Below are 15,489 nucleotides of genomic sequence, written 5' to 3'. Positions count from 1 at the left end.
AAATGCAAACGAAAATAGTGTTTTTAAACGCGCAAGTATTTTGTCACCTTGCGCGAAAAATAAATCATTAAAAATGAAAACCGAAAAAATAAAGCCGGTCTGTGCTATTCAAAACGTGCTGTGAAATGCTTTAGGCCTACAAGTTTGCCTTAACTTTATCAAAACACAAAACACTAATTAATAGCCTACTTTTAATTTAAACACCGTGTTTTCAAATGCAGCTAAAAAAAAACAAAAAAAAAAAAACGGTTGGTGCTAAATTAAATTTGGCCTAGCTGCTCCAGATGTTACGTGAGTCTGAGTCTTCTAGAGAGTTTGGTGCTTGCACATTTATGTGATTATTTCTATTTATACTAATGCATAAATAAATGAGTAGTAATAGGAATAAATAATAACTTAAAATTGAAACGTCCTAAAGTCCTGTCTAAATGAGAAATAGTAGGTAAAACATATGAAGCACTTGAAGATGCTCAGAGTTCTCAGAAAACATGCAATGTCTTGGACTACTTTTATTACTTGCTCTCACTGGAATGTGAACATTTCTCAGGATCCCTTTGGTTAAAATCAACCTCCCTTATATAGCTGACCTATTTATGCAACTGGACTTTTGACTTAAAACTGTGATATATCCCTTGTGGCAACGTCCGGATGCATATGCCAACTAGCCTGGTGATACTGGTGTATATAATGCAGAACTAAATCTAGAATACATTTTTCTTAAAGATAATAAAGGCCGAAAATATAATACTTAAATGAATAATAACAGAAACAACAAAGATTCAGTCCTTTTTTTAATGCTTGCATAGCCTTCGTGTGCCACCTGCAATGCTCCCACAAGAGCTAATGATTTATCTTTAATTTCACCACACAGTGCCAACTATAAGTAACTTTTTTTTGTTGAATTCTGTTTCCGTCCTCCTCCCATTTAGGTTAAATGTTTTATTATTCACTTGATGGACCTCATTTTTTAAATTAATAATATGAATTTTAAAAGTGACATGTCTAACATAATCTTTTTAATATCTTATATGTGTCCTTACCTGTCATATTCACTTTTCTTAACCATGTTAAGTGTATGTATATAAAATTACATTTAAATCGGTATTAATCAGTTTATATTAATAAATTATATTAATAAATATATGTGCATGTTGTGAATATTCAAAAGGAAAGCAAGTAGAAATATATAAAAGAAGACTGATATATAATTTAAAAAAATGTGAAAGGTCATTTGGATTGTAATAGCATTAATGTTAATTCATTCATTTTAAAGATCTGTTCACTGTAGCTGACTCCATGCCTCAAATGGTTAAAACAAATGTAACTGATGTTTTTTTTTAATGCCTAAACAGTGACTTGTATTGCAAAGTAGCTATCAGCTTGAAAATGTAGGATCTGTTGCTTACAACTGTACAGCAGTGTTATTCTTGTGTCTGTGCAAAATGTCTGATTAAGCATTTCTAAATTGTTTGACAGAAGATAGCATCTCCAGAGACCCATTGGTTTAGCTGCCACGTGTTGATTCAGTTGAATATTTTCCCATGTGATGTTTATTTAAAGTCATACGTTTGTAAAACACCACAGAATGTGCAGACGATCATATATAATGTAATGAATTATAGCTATAATTTAACAATCAACAATTTTAACACACACATATATGCAACATTAGTCAAGACTTAAATCTGATTACAATTAAGTGGCTTATCTTCACAATTCAACAGCTTGTCATGATAAAAATAAATAACATTAAAACATGTTTTGGTTTATACTCCCTTATTTGACAAATATATAGAAACCCAAATGTCCCCTTTTTAAATAATGAATGCATCAGAAAATTAGGAAATATCTATTAATGAATGATTTGTGAATTTAGTTTCGTCATAGCCTACCAGAAAATGATTTGCGATAACATTCAAAGACATTACATTAAAGCACATGCTAGAGTCACACACTGCTTGCTTATATAATGAATACCTGTATGTATGCCCTTGAAAATTATCTTAAGCTGTGGAGTAGACAAAGTATAAAAGGTGGGTCTTAAAACCTTCAGAACACACTACTCAGCAGCTTCAACATGAAGGCTCTCATTCTTCTGGCTCTGTTCGCTGTGGCTTGTAAGTAATGGGACAGTGGGAATTTAAACTGGAATAAAAAAAATTTTTTGGGGGAGATTTTAATTCCAAATGCTTTGTTCACTTTTTTTGTGACATTAAAATGATGTATTCTCTCAGATGCTGCTCCTCTGGATGAGGATGACAAGATTGTTGGTGGATTCGAGTGTACTAGGAATGGTGTTCCATACCAGGTTTCCCTGAACAGTGGTTATCACTTTTGCGGTGGCTCCCTGATCACCAACCGATGGGTTGTGTCTGCTGCTCACTGTTACAAGTCGTAAGTGAACTGTTTTTTTGTTTTGACATGTTTCTAGTATATATGCTGTCGCATGGGGAGGTTTTTGAAATGTTTCTATCTCAGTAAAAAATATTTGAATTGAAGTGAATTATTTTTTTTAATGAGGGAAGATAAGCATTTTCTGTTACATTTAACATTGTATGTTATAAATAGTTTTGTGCTTCTTTTTAACCATTTAAATTTCCCAGAGAGACATTAATTAAATGAAATGGCAAGTTTAAAAATGGTCAGTAAGATGCTTTATAAATAATTTATTTAGGAAGGATGCATTAAAAAAAGTCAGTAAATAAGTCAGTAATAACACTGATCATATTACATGTTTATTACATAAACATATATTGTTTCAAATAAACGCTATTCTTTGGAATTTTCTATTCATCCAAAAAAAGTTTCCAATTATATTTTGTGTTAACTGTTTTCAATAGGTAATAACTGTTGTTTCTTGAGCACCAAATCGGTATATAAAAATGATTGTTATGGTTTCAATACTGTAGTCGTGATTTTACATGTATCTAGAAAATATCTTTTAAAAATAAATTCTACAAGAGGCACATAAGTTATGAACCACTAGCAATTGCAATTATAGCCATTTTCTTATAATAGTAATGACTTACTCGTCTCTGTTGTCAGCTCTATCCAGGTGCGTCTGGGTGAGCACAACATTGATGTCTCCGAGGGCACCGAGCAGTTCATCAGCTCACAAAAGGTCATCAGACACCCCAGTTATAACAGCAACACTCTGGACAATGACATTATGCTGATCAAGCTGGCCAGCACCGCCTCTCTGAACAGCTACGTTCAGACCGTTTCTCTGCCTTCAAGCTGTGCTTCATCTGGTACCCAATGCCTGATTTCTGGATGGGGAAACATGAGCGCCTCTGGAAGTGTGTACTCCACGCAAAACACTTTGCATATAGTCAAGTCATTGTAGAATAACACCGTGAACACATTCAAATTCACCTAGTGAGCACTTGGTCTTTCTTTAGGCAACTACCCCAGCCGTCTGATGTGCCTGTGGGCTCCTATCCTGAGTGACAGCACATGCAGAGGAGCCTACCCTGGTCAGATTACCTCTAACATGTTCTGCGCTGGCTTCATGGAGGGAGGCAAGGACTCCTGCCAGGTGAAATCACTGCGAATTACAGCACTAAGGTTATACTCATAGATATGAACATGTTAAACTGACTTCTGTGAAACACTTGTGGATTGCAGGGTGACTCTGGTGGCCCAGTGGTGTGCAGCAACCGGCTGCAGGGTATTGTGTCCTGGGGTTACGGCTGTGCCCAGAGGAACAAACCTGGTGTCTATACCAAGGTCTGCAACTACATCTCCTGGATCAACACCACCATCAACTCCAACTAAGCTCGCCCAGATTTTTTTGAGCCCATAATCATGGCATGTTGCAATATAATTTGGCAAACATAAAATAAACATCTGAGAACAAACATTAAACATGTTTGATTGTATTATTTATCATTTTTAACGTAGATACAAGATTTATGATATATGTTGTACTTTCAATTAAAGTCTAAACCTTTATCCAAGTAGTATGTGCTGGAACATGAAACCTCTTTGCTAAATGATGGTTTTTGGGGGCGGATCATGATGGCTGTCTTTCAAAACATTAGACCTGATTATGAGCGATGTCAAGATGTTTAATCTGTTAACAGCAACGTCTTCAGATAAAATTCAATTACAGCACCAACACTAAAAGATATCCAACTCAATAATAGATTTACTAAATAAGACAATACTGTCCATTACAGGGAATTTCTAGTCCATATATTTGAAGATTATGTTTTTTAAAACAAAATTGGGTATCGGCACATCAGTAATGTTGATATTACACGGACAACAAATATACGGCAAACATTTCACAAATTTCAGGAGTATGTGATTCCCATACAACTGTTCATCACACACTCACTGAAAAAAAAAGAATGTTTACAGAATATTTATATTTCTCCTCTGGCATGTTCCAAGTAATGTCCGTGTAGTTCTATAAGATCGAAAAAACATGCATTACATTCAGTGCAAATTAAGTCACCAGTCGTGTCCTCTGTCTTCAGTATGGATGGTGACTGACTTGAACCATTTGATTCTTCAACTGCTGAAAAACTGTCCTTAGTGTGTTTAACCATTTGCCCATAATTAGTTTGAGGATTAGTTTTGGTGGTGCTTGGAGCTTCAGTGTTTGGTTTTGACTTTTGTGATGGATGTATGGTAACTGGACCAAAGTGTGACAACCGTTGAGGCATTTCTTCTCCATTTGAACAGGGGAATGAACGGAGCTTCTCTTGCCTCCTATTATCATAAAAGCTGTAGTCATAGCTTTGATGCTGGAGATTTTGAGATTGATGTTCCTCTGTCCTAAGTAGCTGGCCTCTCATGGCTATTGATCCTTTATCTACAGCCTTGTGGCGGAGCTGGTGATGAAAAAGCAAGTCCAAGTTCTCAAAACTCGCACTGCATGTACCGCATTCATAAGGATGCAAAGCAGACTGCGGATCAATGGTGTAATGCGTCTCCATTGGATAATTTGTGCAGTGAACAACTCTGTGTCGCTTCAGAATAACCGCGCTTGCAAAACCTTTGCCGCAAATATCACAGATAAAGGGCATCGTTGTGCGGTGCCACTCTAGCTGGTGGTTCCTCAACTTTTGTGCATTTGAGAACGTGTAAGGACAGAAGGGACAATTGTAAGCATTAAGTTCCGGATGCTTCTGTAGATGTTGATTGTACAGTTCCACAAATCGAAACCCCTGCCCACACTTGGGGCAAAAAAAACGCCCTCTTTTCTGTCTATGTAGCCGCTGATGAATCCAAAATTTGTTCCAGTTTTTAAAAATCCTGTTGCAATCAATACAGGTGAAGCTTTGACCGCGGGAATGAGTGAGCATATGGGCTCTCAACCTTCCTACGTGCTGGAATATACGTCCACATTGTGGGCAGAAATACTTTCTAGGATCTGCATTTTGGCGGGTTCTGTTCAGTTGAGACACAAAATAGCTGGATTTGATGGGCTGACTGATTGAATAGAGATTATTCTGAGAGTCATAAACAGTGGGGGCCATGACCTGAAGAGGACAAGCAAGTAAAGAGGAGGATTTTTTGAGCTTCCTCGGAAAGGAAAAATCTTTCGGAGGAGATTTAGCTGGAGGAGATTTAGCTGGAGGAGATTTAGCTGGACTTCGGATTCTTTGAGGAGATCTTCTCTTCAAGGCGTTTTTGTGTTGTAATCTGTGAGGTGAACTGTAAGAAGACTTTGCTTTTGCGAGCCGAATGGCAACGCAGTGCTTGTTGTGCGTATGTAGCTCTGAAAGGAGACTAAAGGTCTGCTTGCAGCGGTCACAGCTGTAACGCTGGGTATCAGTGTGTCCCTGCAAATGTAATTCATACTCATCTCTGGTACCAAAGCACTTTTTGCAAAGGTGACACCTGAAGCTGATTACACCCTCCGATTCCATATCTTTCAAGGTGGCATGAGGGTTTCTTTTACCCTCACAAGTGTGTACTTTTAATGGCCCTATCTGAGAAAATCCTTTACCACATTTTGAACACAAGTAAGGTCTAATAGACCAATGTACTCTCTCATGAACACGTGCTGTGCACGCTTGAGTAAATGATTTACCGCATACCTTACAAGAGTATGGTTTTTCTCCACTGTGAATACGAAGGTGGATTTTGAGGACAGATTTGTAGCAGAAGACTTTGCCACAGATCGGACATGTTTGGGGTTTCCCTTTCCCTCTCCCTCGCCTCCTCCTTTTAGGGGTAATTTGGGTACAATGAGAGTCACTTTCCAGTTTGTCGGTCACATTTACCTCTTTTTCTTCCACAATTTTCTCAGGTGTAGCTCTATCTTGGTGTTTGTGTAGATGTTTCCTACTTTTGGATTTATGGACTTTGCTGTGGGACCGAAGGTTGGAGAGTTGAGCGAAGGCTTTGCCACAATCCTGGCAGGTGAAGGGTTTCTCACCTGTGTGAACTCGGAGATGAATAATATATGCTGAGGCATGATTGAAAGGGCGCCCGCAATATTCACATTTAATAACCCTTTTTTCTTTGCGTGGCCTTCCACGGGAAAAAGAAGGATATCCACGTTTGTTTTTTGTGTTCTCCACACTTTCCTCAGCATTGGCTTCAGTTGAAATTCTCTCGTTATTGTGCTCTGAATTTGTCTCCTCAAAGGCATCATCCAATGTTACATCTTTTTCATTTAATGAATCAGAAGGCGATTCTCCTTGATTTTCAGTGTCTGAAACGTCCACATCTGCAGAGCCCTCATGAATTGTTTGGTCTGAATATTCTTCGCATTGTTTATCACTTTTATTAGAGCAGGATGTATTACAGACAGCTTCCTCAGATGTTTGGGCAGTTGAACAATGGGCTTCATTCCTTTCGGACTGAGTTGAGGTTTCATCTGTTGTAACAGACATTTGATTGTCATTTTGTGGTTCATTTAATTCTTCATTAAGCAGCAGTGATTTTGGTTCATTTTCTTTTGTTTCAAGGTCTTCCGAATATTTCTGTGTATCCACATCAGCCTCATTGACAGGGGTAAAATCTGAGTTTGATTGCTGTGGACATTTATCTATATTTACTTCACAGGAGCCCTTTTCTTTATCTTTTTCCTCAGCATTGCAGGACAAGGGGTCAGGTAGGACATTAGTGGCTACAGGTGGAGGTTCTGCCACACTTCTGTTTTGAGAGTTTAATGCCAGGCCTTTTGAAATTAATTCCCCCATTCCTCTCTTCACTGATTGTTCCTGGGAATCAGCCACATCAGAGTTGGTTTCATTCTTCTCGGCCTCTCCTTCAAGCATGGTGTGCGAATCGTATGCTGGTGCCTGAGTTCCCCCCCACTCAAGCTGAAAGTAAACAGAAGGAAAAATAATAAGACAACCTATTATAAGATGTATTGCACTTAATACTAATTAACATCAAAATTTAGCAGCTGCATCACCTGCTATTTATATAATAGGTGGACATGCTAATTTATACACACACACTTTTACTATTAATATAAAGGTAAATGTACAAAACAGTTTACGACAGTATATAGTACAGATGTATTATGGTTTTTAATTATTTTGCATACGTGTGAGTGTATATATAAGCCAGTAATAGGCTACTAAAATTAAAAAAAAAAAAAAAAGCATGATATTGCAGCAATTTTTTGACTTCCAAAACATTTACTAGGCCTAATTATTTTAGTATTTAAAAAAAAAATATGGGAAATTAATGAACAGGTGAATACTGTATTGTTAATAGTATTGTTATTATGGATGCGTTTATGTTTCACATGTCTCTTCGACTGTCTTTCTGCCACTGATTCGTGCTTTTATTTCAGCGATTCATTCAAAAGAATCGGCTCATAAGAATCATTCGTTGGTTAACCGAACTACAGCAAAGAAAACAAAATGCAGAGGTGTGCTCTATTCGTTCTCGTTGCATTCGGTTAGTTCCTTTTTAATCGTTTTATTTCGTATTGTTCAATTCAGACTGCAAACGCACACCAATTCGGGTAAAACATTTTTCCCCATGCCGCAGTGGATAGCGGCACATAGTGATGGCGCTCTGCAGGCGTCTGCAGCCATAGGCCATTCCAGACATTAAGAATGCACGTTTCTGCAAAGCTTTATGCATGCTCTGTTACAGTCAACCCTGCATCTACCAACACTGCACAACCTGTCCTTTGTGTTTATTCTAAAAAGCGAAACGAACGTATTTAAACATAACAGGACTAACGTGTCGGTGTCTTAATTCACCGCTAACGTTACCTGACGCTGGACCTATCGAATCATCATCAAATCCTCAAAACGTATTTTTGAGAGCGCCACTTGTGCAATATTGCTCAATGTTCACTCGACTGCTTCAAATCAGAATCTGCATTTATCTTGTAGAAAGCACACAAGAAAATAAAACAAAGCAAGGCAACCTGCACCAACCTTTCATGCTCTTTCTTTTCAGCACCAGTGAACTACGCTTCAGGACGCATATACTAAACAAACGGAGTTTCCTTTTCCGTTTCCGATAAAAGCCTCTAGACATCTTTTTTTGGACGTGTGGCTGAGTAAAAGCGATCACCAAGTATTCAAATAAATGTTAAGTCATTCTAGTTTGACTGCAATCAACGCACAACACATGATGTCATTCCATCAATTGCATATAAAGGCTGGGTATCGGTATGAATTTTATTCGCTTTTATTAACAGTTATAAAAATACAACACTAAAATGTTTCATAAAACAAAGTGTTTTTGACACGTATGGTAAACAAATTACACCTGCTAAAACGGTTTCAAATGACATGTGAAATTATTATAGATTTTTTAAAACGTAAGTGATTAAACTGTACATGTCGTGGGAAGATTAGGGCTGATCTGACGCTGCATTTCATTTACACACAAATGAGTATCATATTGACAGGCATCACAATATTTGCATAATGTATTAATCAAAGTTCATGTAAAACTATAAATACATCCTACTATTGATCGTTGTTAATTATATAGTATATATAGAACTCATTTTATCCTCGCAAAAATGTTTGCCATTGTATAATATACACACACTTGTAAAGTGTTGACAAAATAATCTCTACACAAGCACTGAAGAACTATATGACAATTAAAAGACAATTCTGACATTTTTGTGCCCCTCCCAAAATTTTGTATCATGTAAATTTAACATTGATTACTAAGAACTCAGCTTAAAGCAGCTCATGTATTTATTTGTTCAGTTGTCCATTAGATTTACTACTTGTACACCTCACCAAATCAATCTTAGATGATCTTTGGATGTGTCCAGTTTAATGTTAAATGAACATGCGTGCATTGCCACACCTGTTACTGGAAAGGTGTCACTATTGTGTTTATTGATGCAACGTAGGACATGTTTACATCAAAATATATTTACAATACACTAATACACATTGGCTACCTTAAAAACAGCCATCAACTGTTCTATTTTACATTTATACAGTGTAGTCGCCAAAAATCTATCTGTTTGTATTGGGGAGGAAAAACATTTGTATTCAATGGATGAATTAAATTAAGGCAACATCAATAAAATACAGAGGAAGCTCAATAATGTATTAACAAGACAAAAAAAACCTTACACCACTGATCAGATATGAACATTTTTAACTATTCAAAATTATTTTTTTACTACTAAATGGTATATGCCTTATGACGTCTTTTACAACATTTTGATTGCATATACAGAAATAAAGGCAAGCAGCAAATCCACCTTTTATGAATTAATGACCACTGTTCACAGAAAAGGTATCGGTTTCTGCTCTAGATCATCTTCTGTGTCATTATTTGTTGTAGTTGTTGTTGTTGGCGACAGTGGTGGTGGGGGCGGCGGCATTTCAGGCACTGGTCCTAATATGCGATGAACTCTCCTCCTGTGATTTCTAAGGGACATTGCGTCAGGATAGCTGCGCTGGCAAATCTGACACTTATATGGATTGTGTTGAGCGACTCCCCTTGACAGATCATGACCTTCCACTATATGATGAACCCTCCTTCTGTGGTTTCGGAGGGACTGTTCATCTGGATAGCTGCATGGGCAAATGTGACACTGAAACTTATTGTGAGTGATGTTTTGCTCAGTTTGCTTTGTTGGCAGAAACACACCACCCACAATATGATGCACTCTTCTGCGGTGGTTTTTCAAAGATTTTATGTTAGGATAGGAGCGGTCACATATCTGACACTGAAATGGTCCCGAACGGACCGGTTCTACAGTAATCCGATTAGTTTGTTTCGGCTGTTTAGGACGATGAACTTTCCTCAAGTGATCCTTTAGGGACTGAAGCTTTGGATAGTAGCGAAGACAAATGTGACACTGAAAAGGAGTAGGTGGATTAGCTTGTGCACCTGCTTGATGCAGCGGTTCTTGTGCATCCTCCGCTGGCCTCATTCCACTGTTGAGTCGATGAACGTTTCTTTTATGCTCCTCCAGTGCCTGAGGGGTTGGACAGCTCTGGTCACAAATTTGACAGGTTAAAACAGATTGCCTACTATGTGAGACCAGGTGTCTCTTAAGCCCATCCAGACAACTGAACCAGCGCACACACACCGGGCACCGAATTGGTTTAAATGCAGGTTTACAGTTATTGCTTTGAATGTGAATTTTAAGCATCAATGGGCTTTGAAATGTCGTACCACATCGAGGGCAAGTGGGTTTCTTTTGACCTGCAGTATCGCCAATACAACGCAACCGTATGTGTCTTGACAAGGAACTGCGGAGACTGAAGTTCTTTTTGCATTTATGGCAAGTCAGTGCCTCAGAAAATGGCGCGTTGTTCAATTGTTGAGGTGCCAAGAGTCCAGGCGCTTGGGCTTTCACGTTATGCTCAGAAAAACCTGGAGACTGTTGCAGCCGAGTCAGAATGTGTGAGGGTGGTGCTTGGGGAAATGAATGAGGTGGTTTCTGGGCAGTTCTTTGCTCACTTGCAGAGCTTTGAGATTGGTGCAACTGCTGATGTGCCTCAAAGTCCATCCACGACTGCAGGTTCTCACCGCAGTGTGGACAAATGTAGGACTCCTGAGCATGCTGCTGCAGGTGTTCGAAGAGAAGTCGAGGACATGTGAACGAAGCTCCACATTCACACGTCACTCTCCTTGGGAGCACAGATGGAAGTGACATGATCCCCCAGTTTCTGTTACTGCTAGTATTCTGAGTGCTTTCATGTCGGACTGCTTGGTTTTCTGTAGATGGTGACAGGACAAATAAATTTTCCTGAGAGACAGGTGTTTTAGACTCCCCACTTCTGTTAATTATTACTGAATTAGTGTTTGTTGCAGGATGGCACTTCCTTCGATGCATATTCATATTGTCTTTGCGGCTAAAGAACTTACCACACTGAGGACATGGAAACCTTTTAATGGGCCCAGTCGTATTAGACGTTGTATCAATTTGCTGCTTTAACATTCTTGCCCCACAAATCTTCAAGTGCTCCTTTAGAGTAAACAGGCGGGAATAGCTTCTCTGGCACCCGTTGCAAACAAACCTCTTCAAACCTTTGTTAGTCACGTGCACCTGAAAGCCATTACTAGGTATTGTGGAATTTATATCTTGGTCTTCATGAGGCTCTACAATGACAACATCCTCAGCTTCATCATAGTCATCTTCAACCACATCTGTCAAATCCTCCTCATCAGAGTCCTTCTGATCCACATCTATTAGTACATCAATTTCAGCATCATCCAAAGGCATGGTCCACTGCTTTTCAACCAATTTATCGCTTTCCTCTTGTTTTACTTCATCTATGTTGGCTGATACTACAACTGAGTTTTTAGTTGATTCAGTTGGTTTGGAGTTGGAAACACTGGCAAAGACAGATTCAAGGGTTTTTATGGGTTTTAACTGGTCCTTCAGCTCCATCTTCAGCCCAGTCTGATCTTTCTTACCGATAGGATGTTCTGTGTTCTGTTCCTCGATCTTAATCGGCTCTGTGCCTACGCCAATATTTATAAACTGTGTTGACATTTGATTTGTTTTCGAGTTTAGGACAGCTCTATTGCTCTCCTCCAAGTTTTGAAGTTTGACATTACTGCTGGTGCCTACAGTGTTCTGAGATTTCAGAGAAGCTTTACACGGACAGTTGTGCTTTTTGAGGCTGCGCATGCGTGTGTAGCCACGCTTGCATAAGGAACAGTAGAAAAATTTTTCTGTTTGTGGTGCTGTAGGGCTGACTGGTTTCAGAGACATTTTTCCCATCAAAGGTTGATTGTTTCTAGAAAATCCATCAAAGCAGACATGGCTTTCTGGGACAGAGATTACAGTTATCACAAATTGTTGACAACAAAGACAAAATTTAACTCTTTCTTTTTTATGTAGGGCATGATGCATTATCAAGGTGTCTACATCTTGGAAAACCCTGCGGCAGAGTCTGCACTGATGTCTGCCTTCCACATTGTCCCTGCCAAAAAGTTTTTGACGAGTCTCAAGAACCACCACAGGGCAGAGAGTTTGTGTCACAGATATAATCTTCCTCTTCTTAGACACCATTTTTGGAGTTTTCACACCGACCACTGTGTTGTCTTTTTTTATCTTTGACTGATTCTCCAGTGGCTTGGGTTTTGGTATTGTTATGGTGATCGCAGGTTGCATTGGTGCTCTCGGAGAAGCTTTTCTGGGGGGCAGGTTCCTCTGTTTCATTTGGATGGGTTGTTTATGACCCATGTAAGCAGATGCTAGCATCTTCAGGATTGATTTCTTATTAAATGCAGCTGAATCTTCACCAGATTCTGGTGATTTGTTATTGTCTTGCACAGAATGGTTCACCACGTCAGAGGCTGTTAAAGCATCACCGTCTTGCTCAGGCAACTGCACTTGCTCTTCGGTCACAGGATGGGATTCAGATGGCTTCAAGATGTTGCTGTTCATGCCTGCAACTTCACTGCTCTCCATGCCTGCAACTTCACTGCTCTCCATGCCTGCAACTTCACTGCTCTCCATGCCTGCAACTTCACTGCTCTCCATGCCTGCAACTTCACTGCTCTCCATGCCTGCAACTTCACTGCTCTCCATGCCTGCAACTTCACTGCTCTCCATGCCTGCAGATTTGTTGGATTCGTTCGCCTTCAGGTTAGTGTTTGAAGAAGTAGGTGGACTTTGTGCAAGAGGTTTTTCATTGGAAGAGGATGGTAAAATGCTGTGAAAAATTTGGTCTGAGACAGAACGGCTGGAGTCTGTTTTGCTATCTGGCACAAGTGGAATACTCTCCAAATTGGATTTGACAATGTCTTCTGACCCATGTTGTTTTTTGTGGTCTTCAAGTGCTGTAAGTCCACCAAACTCCTCGCCACAGTCGCATATGTAGGTGTGGACTGGAGATGCTGGAGTGGGCAACATTACACAGTGGTGTTTTTCAAAGAGATCTTTGCTCGCAAATAAGCTTCCACAACTGACACAAGTAGGTAATGCTGATTCTGGTTGTTGAGAGATATCACTTGCATGAGATGCTTGGTGCACAAGGAGTGATGCCAAATTATGAAAAGTAGCTGAGCATGCCACACAACTGTATGTTTTAGGACTTCCAGTAGACCTTGTTTCTTGAAGTCCAAGCATTTTGTAGGTGCCAGATGATTCCTCAGCCAGTGTCAAATTTAAGAAGTGTTACCAACGTCTTTATTATGGTTTAGGGTCTCCTAAAAATAAAGCAGAAAAACAACATTAGTGACGTTTTCATTTTAGAAATTAACCATGAAAGGCTATATTTACATGTCGAGGGCCCTATGAGCACTCTCAGGTAACTTACAATAAAAAGTAAATAACACTGTAAATAGATTTCTGTACTAATTACTTTCTTGAAAAAGTATGACATTACTTACTATTAGTAATTATGTTTTAAATCCCATATCAGCTTGAACCAATACAATAGAAGGACAGGCATAAAAACTCTCTCTTAATTCTTTCAAGTAAATTATTTACAATTTGATTATTTAATAAGAGAAAATAAGAGAAAGTTAAGTTAAAACATAAATTTTAACATTAAACATTTTAATGGTCAATCTATTAATTTTGTATAGAATTGTTAAATAATGTAATTGCATTTTCAAATGTAAAGTAATGAAATTACAGCAATGAACATTGTCTTTGGGTTCAGCAATGCTTCTTATAAAAGGCAATTCTGTAATGCAGTTCTAAAAATGGAATTACCTTTGTACAGTTAATTTTATATTTGGATACATTCTGAATGAAACTACCATCAAAAACAAATTCTTCACAGTTTTTTTTGGGGGGGATGCATGAAACAGTAAAACAATATTTATTACAAGAACAATATAATTTGTTTTACATTATTATTTTTATTATTACCATCATTTAAACAATAACACATTACCATGTTATGTTAAATACTGAACATTTCCTGATTCCCATGACATTAGGGGAACGAAATATGTAATTTTTCGTGATTTTTACTTTGTAACTATCATGACTACAAAGATGACATTCCTACAAATTAAGAACTTGTGATTACAAAAAAGAAAGAAATCTTTTTAAATGGCGTATCGCAACCTCTCACACATAAATGTCAGCGAGTTCATGCATAATTAAATGAGAAAACTCTTTTATCTTTAGAAAACTCAGCTTGTTCAAACTAAATTGCTGCACGTCTTGCCTTTTTTAAGTAAAGTATTCAAGCATTTGATATACACAACCTATGTTTCATATGTAAGCTAGTAACAATAGAGGCAAAAAATTGGCAAGCCTGCTCATGCTTAGATTTTGATAGGCCTGGCCACTTCACTCAAATGTTTAAATAAACGCGGTTTCAAAACAACTAAACCCAAGACGAGGGTAATCTGTAGACTACTCGACGATTTAGTTTTATCAGAAATTTTAAAATCAGCGTGAACGTAATCTACAACATGCTAATAACAACAAGCAAGGCAACGGATGCTGCAGGTTTAGCACGCTCCTCAGACATAGACAGATATAACTATACAATTACCCTGCAACATCTCAACGTTGAATTACACCAATTTACACATTTAAACGCGCTTTATATGTACATCTTGCGCGATACTGCAGAGCATGTCATTCGCGTGCTGCACAAGGGAATTGAATGACAAAAACAGCAGCTAAGGGCTGTATGCACGAAATAAAAACAAACAATAACAAGTACCTCACACAGTTATTAGCTTGCACTCACCGTGGAAACGTACGATTTGCAAACTTGCATGATTTTGACGGAATAAGTGTATTTATTTTCAATCCGAAAGGCGGTATGTATTTTGCACCCAGTTTCTGTAGAGCCGGGTAATTCCCGCTGTTCACTATAGAGGGCAGTATCTCTGAGCGCTCGTTCCCACTCCCTACATTTATGCCTTAAATATACCGCCATCAACTGGTGTGAGGGACCGGTATACACTACACTTTTTCTCACTCAATACAAATATTACTAATAGATAAGTTTATTTCATCTTGGATTACCCGAGAAACATAGATATAGGCCTAGAAAGTATGGATAGGCGCTTCAATGTCTGCAATTATAGTCAGTGTATGGACACATATCTGATTAAATTTAGTTTCACATATTTGAGTAATAAAAA

The 15,489-nt window shown here is 38.3% G+C and overlaps 3 protein-coding genes across 6 annotated transcripts; 1 reads left to right on the top strand and 2 right to left on the bottom strand.

The window, feature by feature from the left end:
- Positions 1-1,959: 1,959 nt before the first annotated feature.
- On the top strand, positions 1,960-3,867 carry prss1 (serine protease 1). Its single transcript, XM_043260373.1, has 5 exons — positions 1,960-2,117; positions 2,235-2,394; positions 3,046-3,299; positions 3,402-3,538; positions 3,628-3,867. Exons 1-5 carry the CDS (start codon positions 2,078-2,080, stop codon positions 3,775-3,777), a joined length of 741 nt encoding a protein of 246 aa, XP_043116308.1. The 5' UTR covers positions 1,960-2,077; the 3' UTR covers positions 3,778-3,867.
- A 182-nt stretch (positions 3,868-4,049) lies between these two features.
- On the bottom strand, positions 4,050-8,509 carry si:dkeyp-84f3.9 (zinc finger protein 616). Of its 2 annotated transcripts, none has more exons than XM_043260370.1 (2): positions 8,367-8,509; positions 4,050-7,286 (listed from the first exon to the last, which is right to left on the bottom strand). In XM_043260370.1, the coding sequence occupies exon 2, from the start codon at positions 7,239-7,241 to the stop codon at positions 4,371-4,373; it is 2,871 nt and encodes a 956-aa protein (XP_043116305.1). In that variant the 5' UTR covers positions 7,242-7,286; positions 8,367-8,509; the 3' UTR covers positions 4,050-4,370. The 2 variants fall into 2 exon arrangements, with proteins under 2 accessions (XP_043116305.1, XP_043116306.1); XM_043260371.1 differs by lacking the exon at positions 8,367-8,509 and adding an exon at positions 8,187-8,351.
- Positions 8,510-9,264: 755 nt separating this feature from the next.
- im:7147486 lies at positions 9,265-15,240 on the bottom strand. Of its 3 annotated transcripts, none has more exons than XM_043261617.1 (3): positions 15,090-15,240; positions 12,868-13,581; positions 9,265-12,819 (listed from the first exon to the last, which is right to left on the bottom strand). In XM_043261617.1, the coding sequence occupies exons 2-3, from the start codon at positions 13,499-13,501 to the stop codon at positions 9,692-9,694; spliced, it is 3,762 nt and encodes a 1,253-aa protein (XP_043117552.1). In that variant the 5' UTR covers positions 13,502-13,581; positions 15,090-15,240; the 3' UTR covers positions 9,265-9,691. The 3 variants fall into 3 exon arrangements, with proteins under 3 accessions (XP_043117552.1, XP_043117554.1, XP_043117551.1); XM_043261619.1 differs by having other exon boundaries at positions 12,892-13,581; XM_043261616.1 differs by having other exon boundaries at positions 9,265-13,581.
- Positions 15,241-15,489: the final 249 nt, after the last annotated feature.

Source organism: Puntigrus tetrazona, chromosome 16 (genome assembly GCF_018831695.1).
Source record: "Puntigrus tetrazona isolate hp1 chromosome 16, ASM1883169v1, whole genome shotgun sequence".
Classification (NCBI taxonomy): domain Eukaryota; kingdom Metazoa; phylum Chordata; class Actinopteri; order Cypriniformes; family Cyprinidae; genus Puntigrus; species Puntigrus tetrazona.
This window is presented reverse-complemented; position numbering and strand designations above follow the sequence as displayed.

Bases quoted from the DNA above. Each gene is read 5' to 3' on its own strand.
- si:dkeyp-84f3.9 (XM_043260370.1), bottom strand. From the start codon at position 7,241: ATGCTTGAAGGAGAGGCCGAGAAGAATGAAACCAACTCTGATGTGGCT.
- prss1 (XM_043260373.1), top strand. From the start codon at position 2,078: ATGAAGGCTCTCATTCTTCTGGCTCTGTTCGCTGTGGCTT. The intron at 2,395-3,045 runs GTAAGTGAACTG...CTCTGTTGTCAG, and splicing joins GCTGCTCACTGTTACAAGTC to CTCTATCCAGGTGCGTCTGG. The intron at 3,539-3,627 runs GTGAAATCACTG...TGTGGATTGCAG, and splicing joins GAGGCAAGGACTCCTGCCAG to GGTGACTCTGGTGGCCCAGT.
- im:7147486 (XM_043261616.1), bottom strand. From the start codon at position 13,501: ATGCTTGGACTTCAAGAAACAAGGTCTACTGGAAGTCCTAAAACATAC.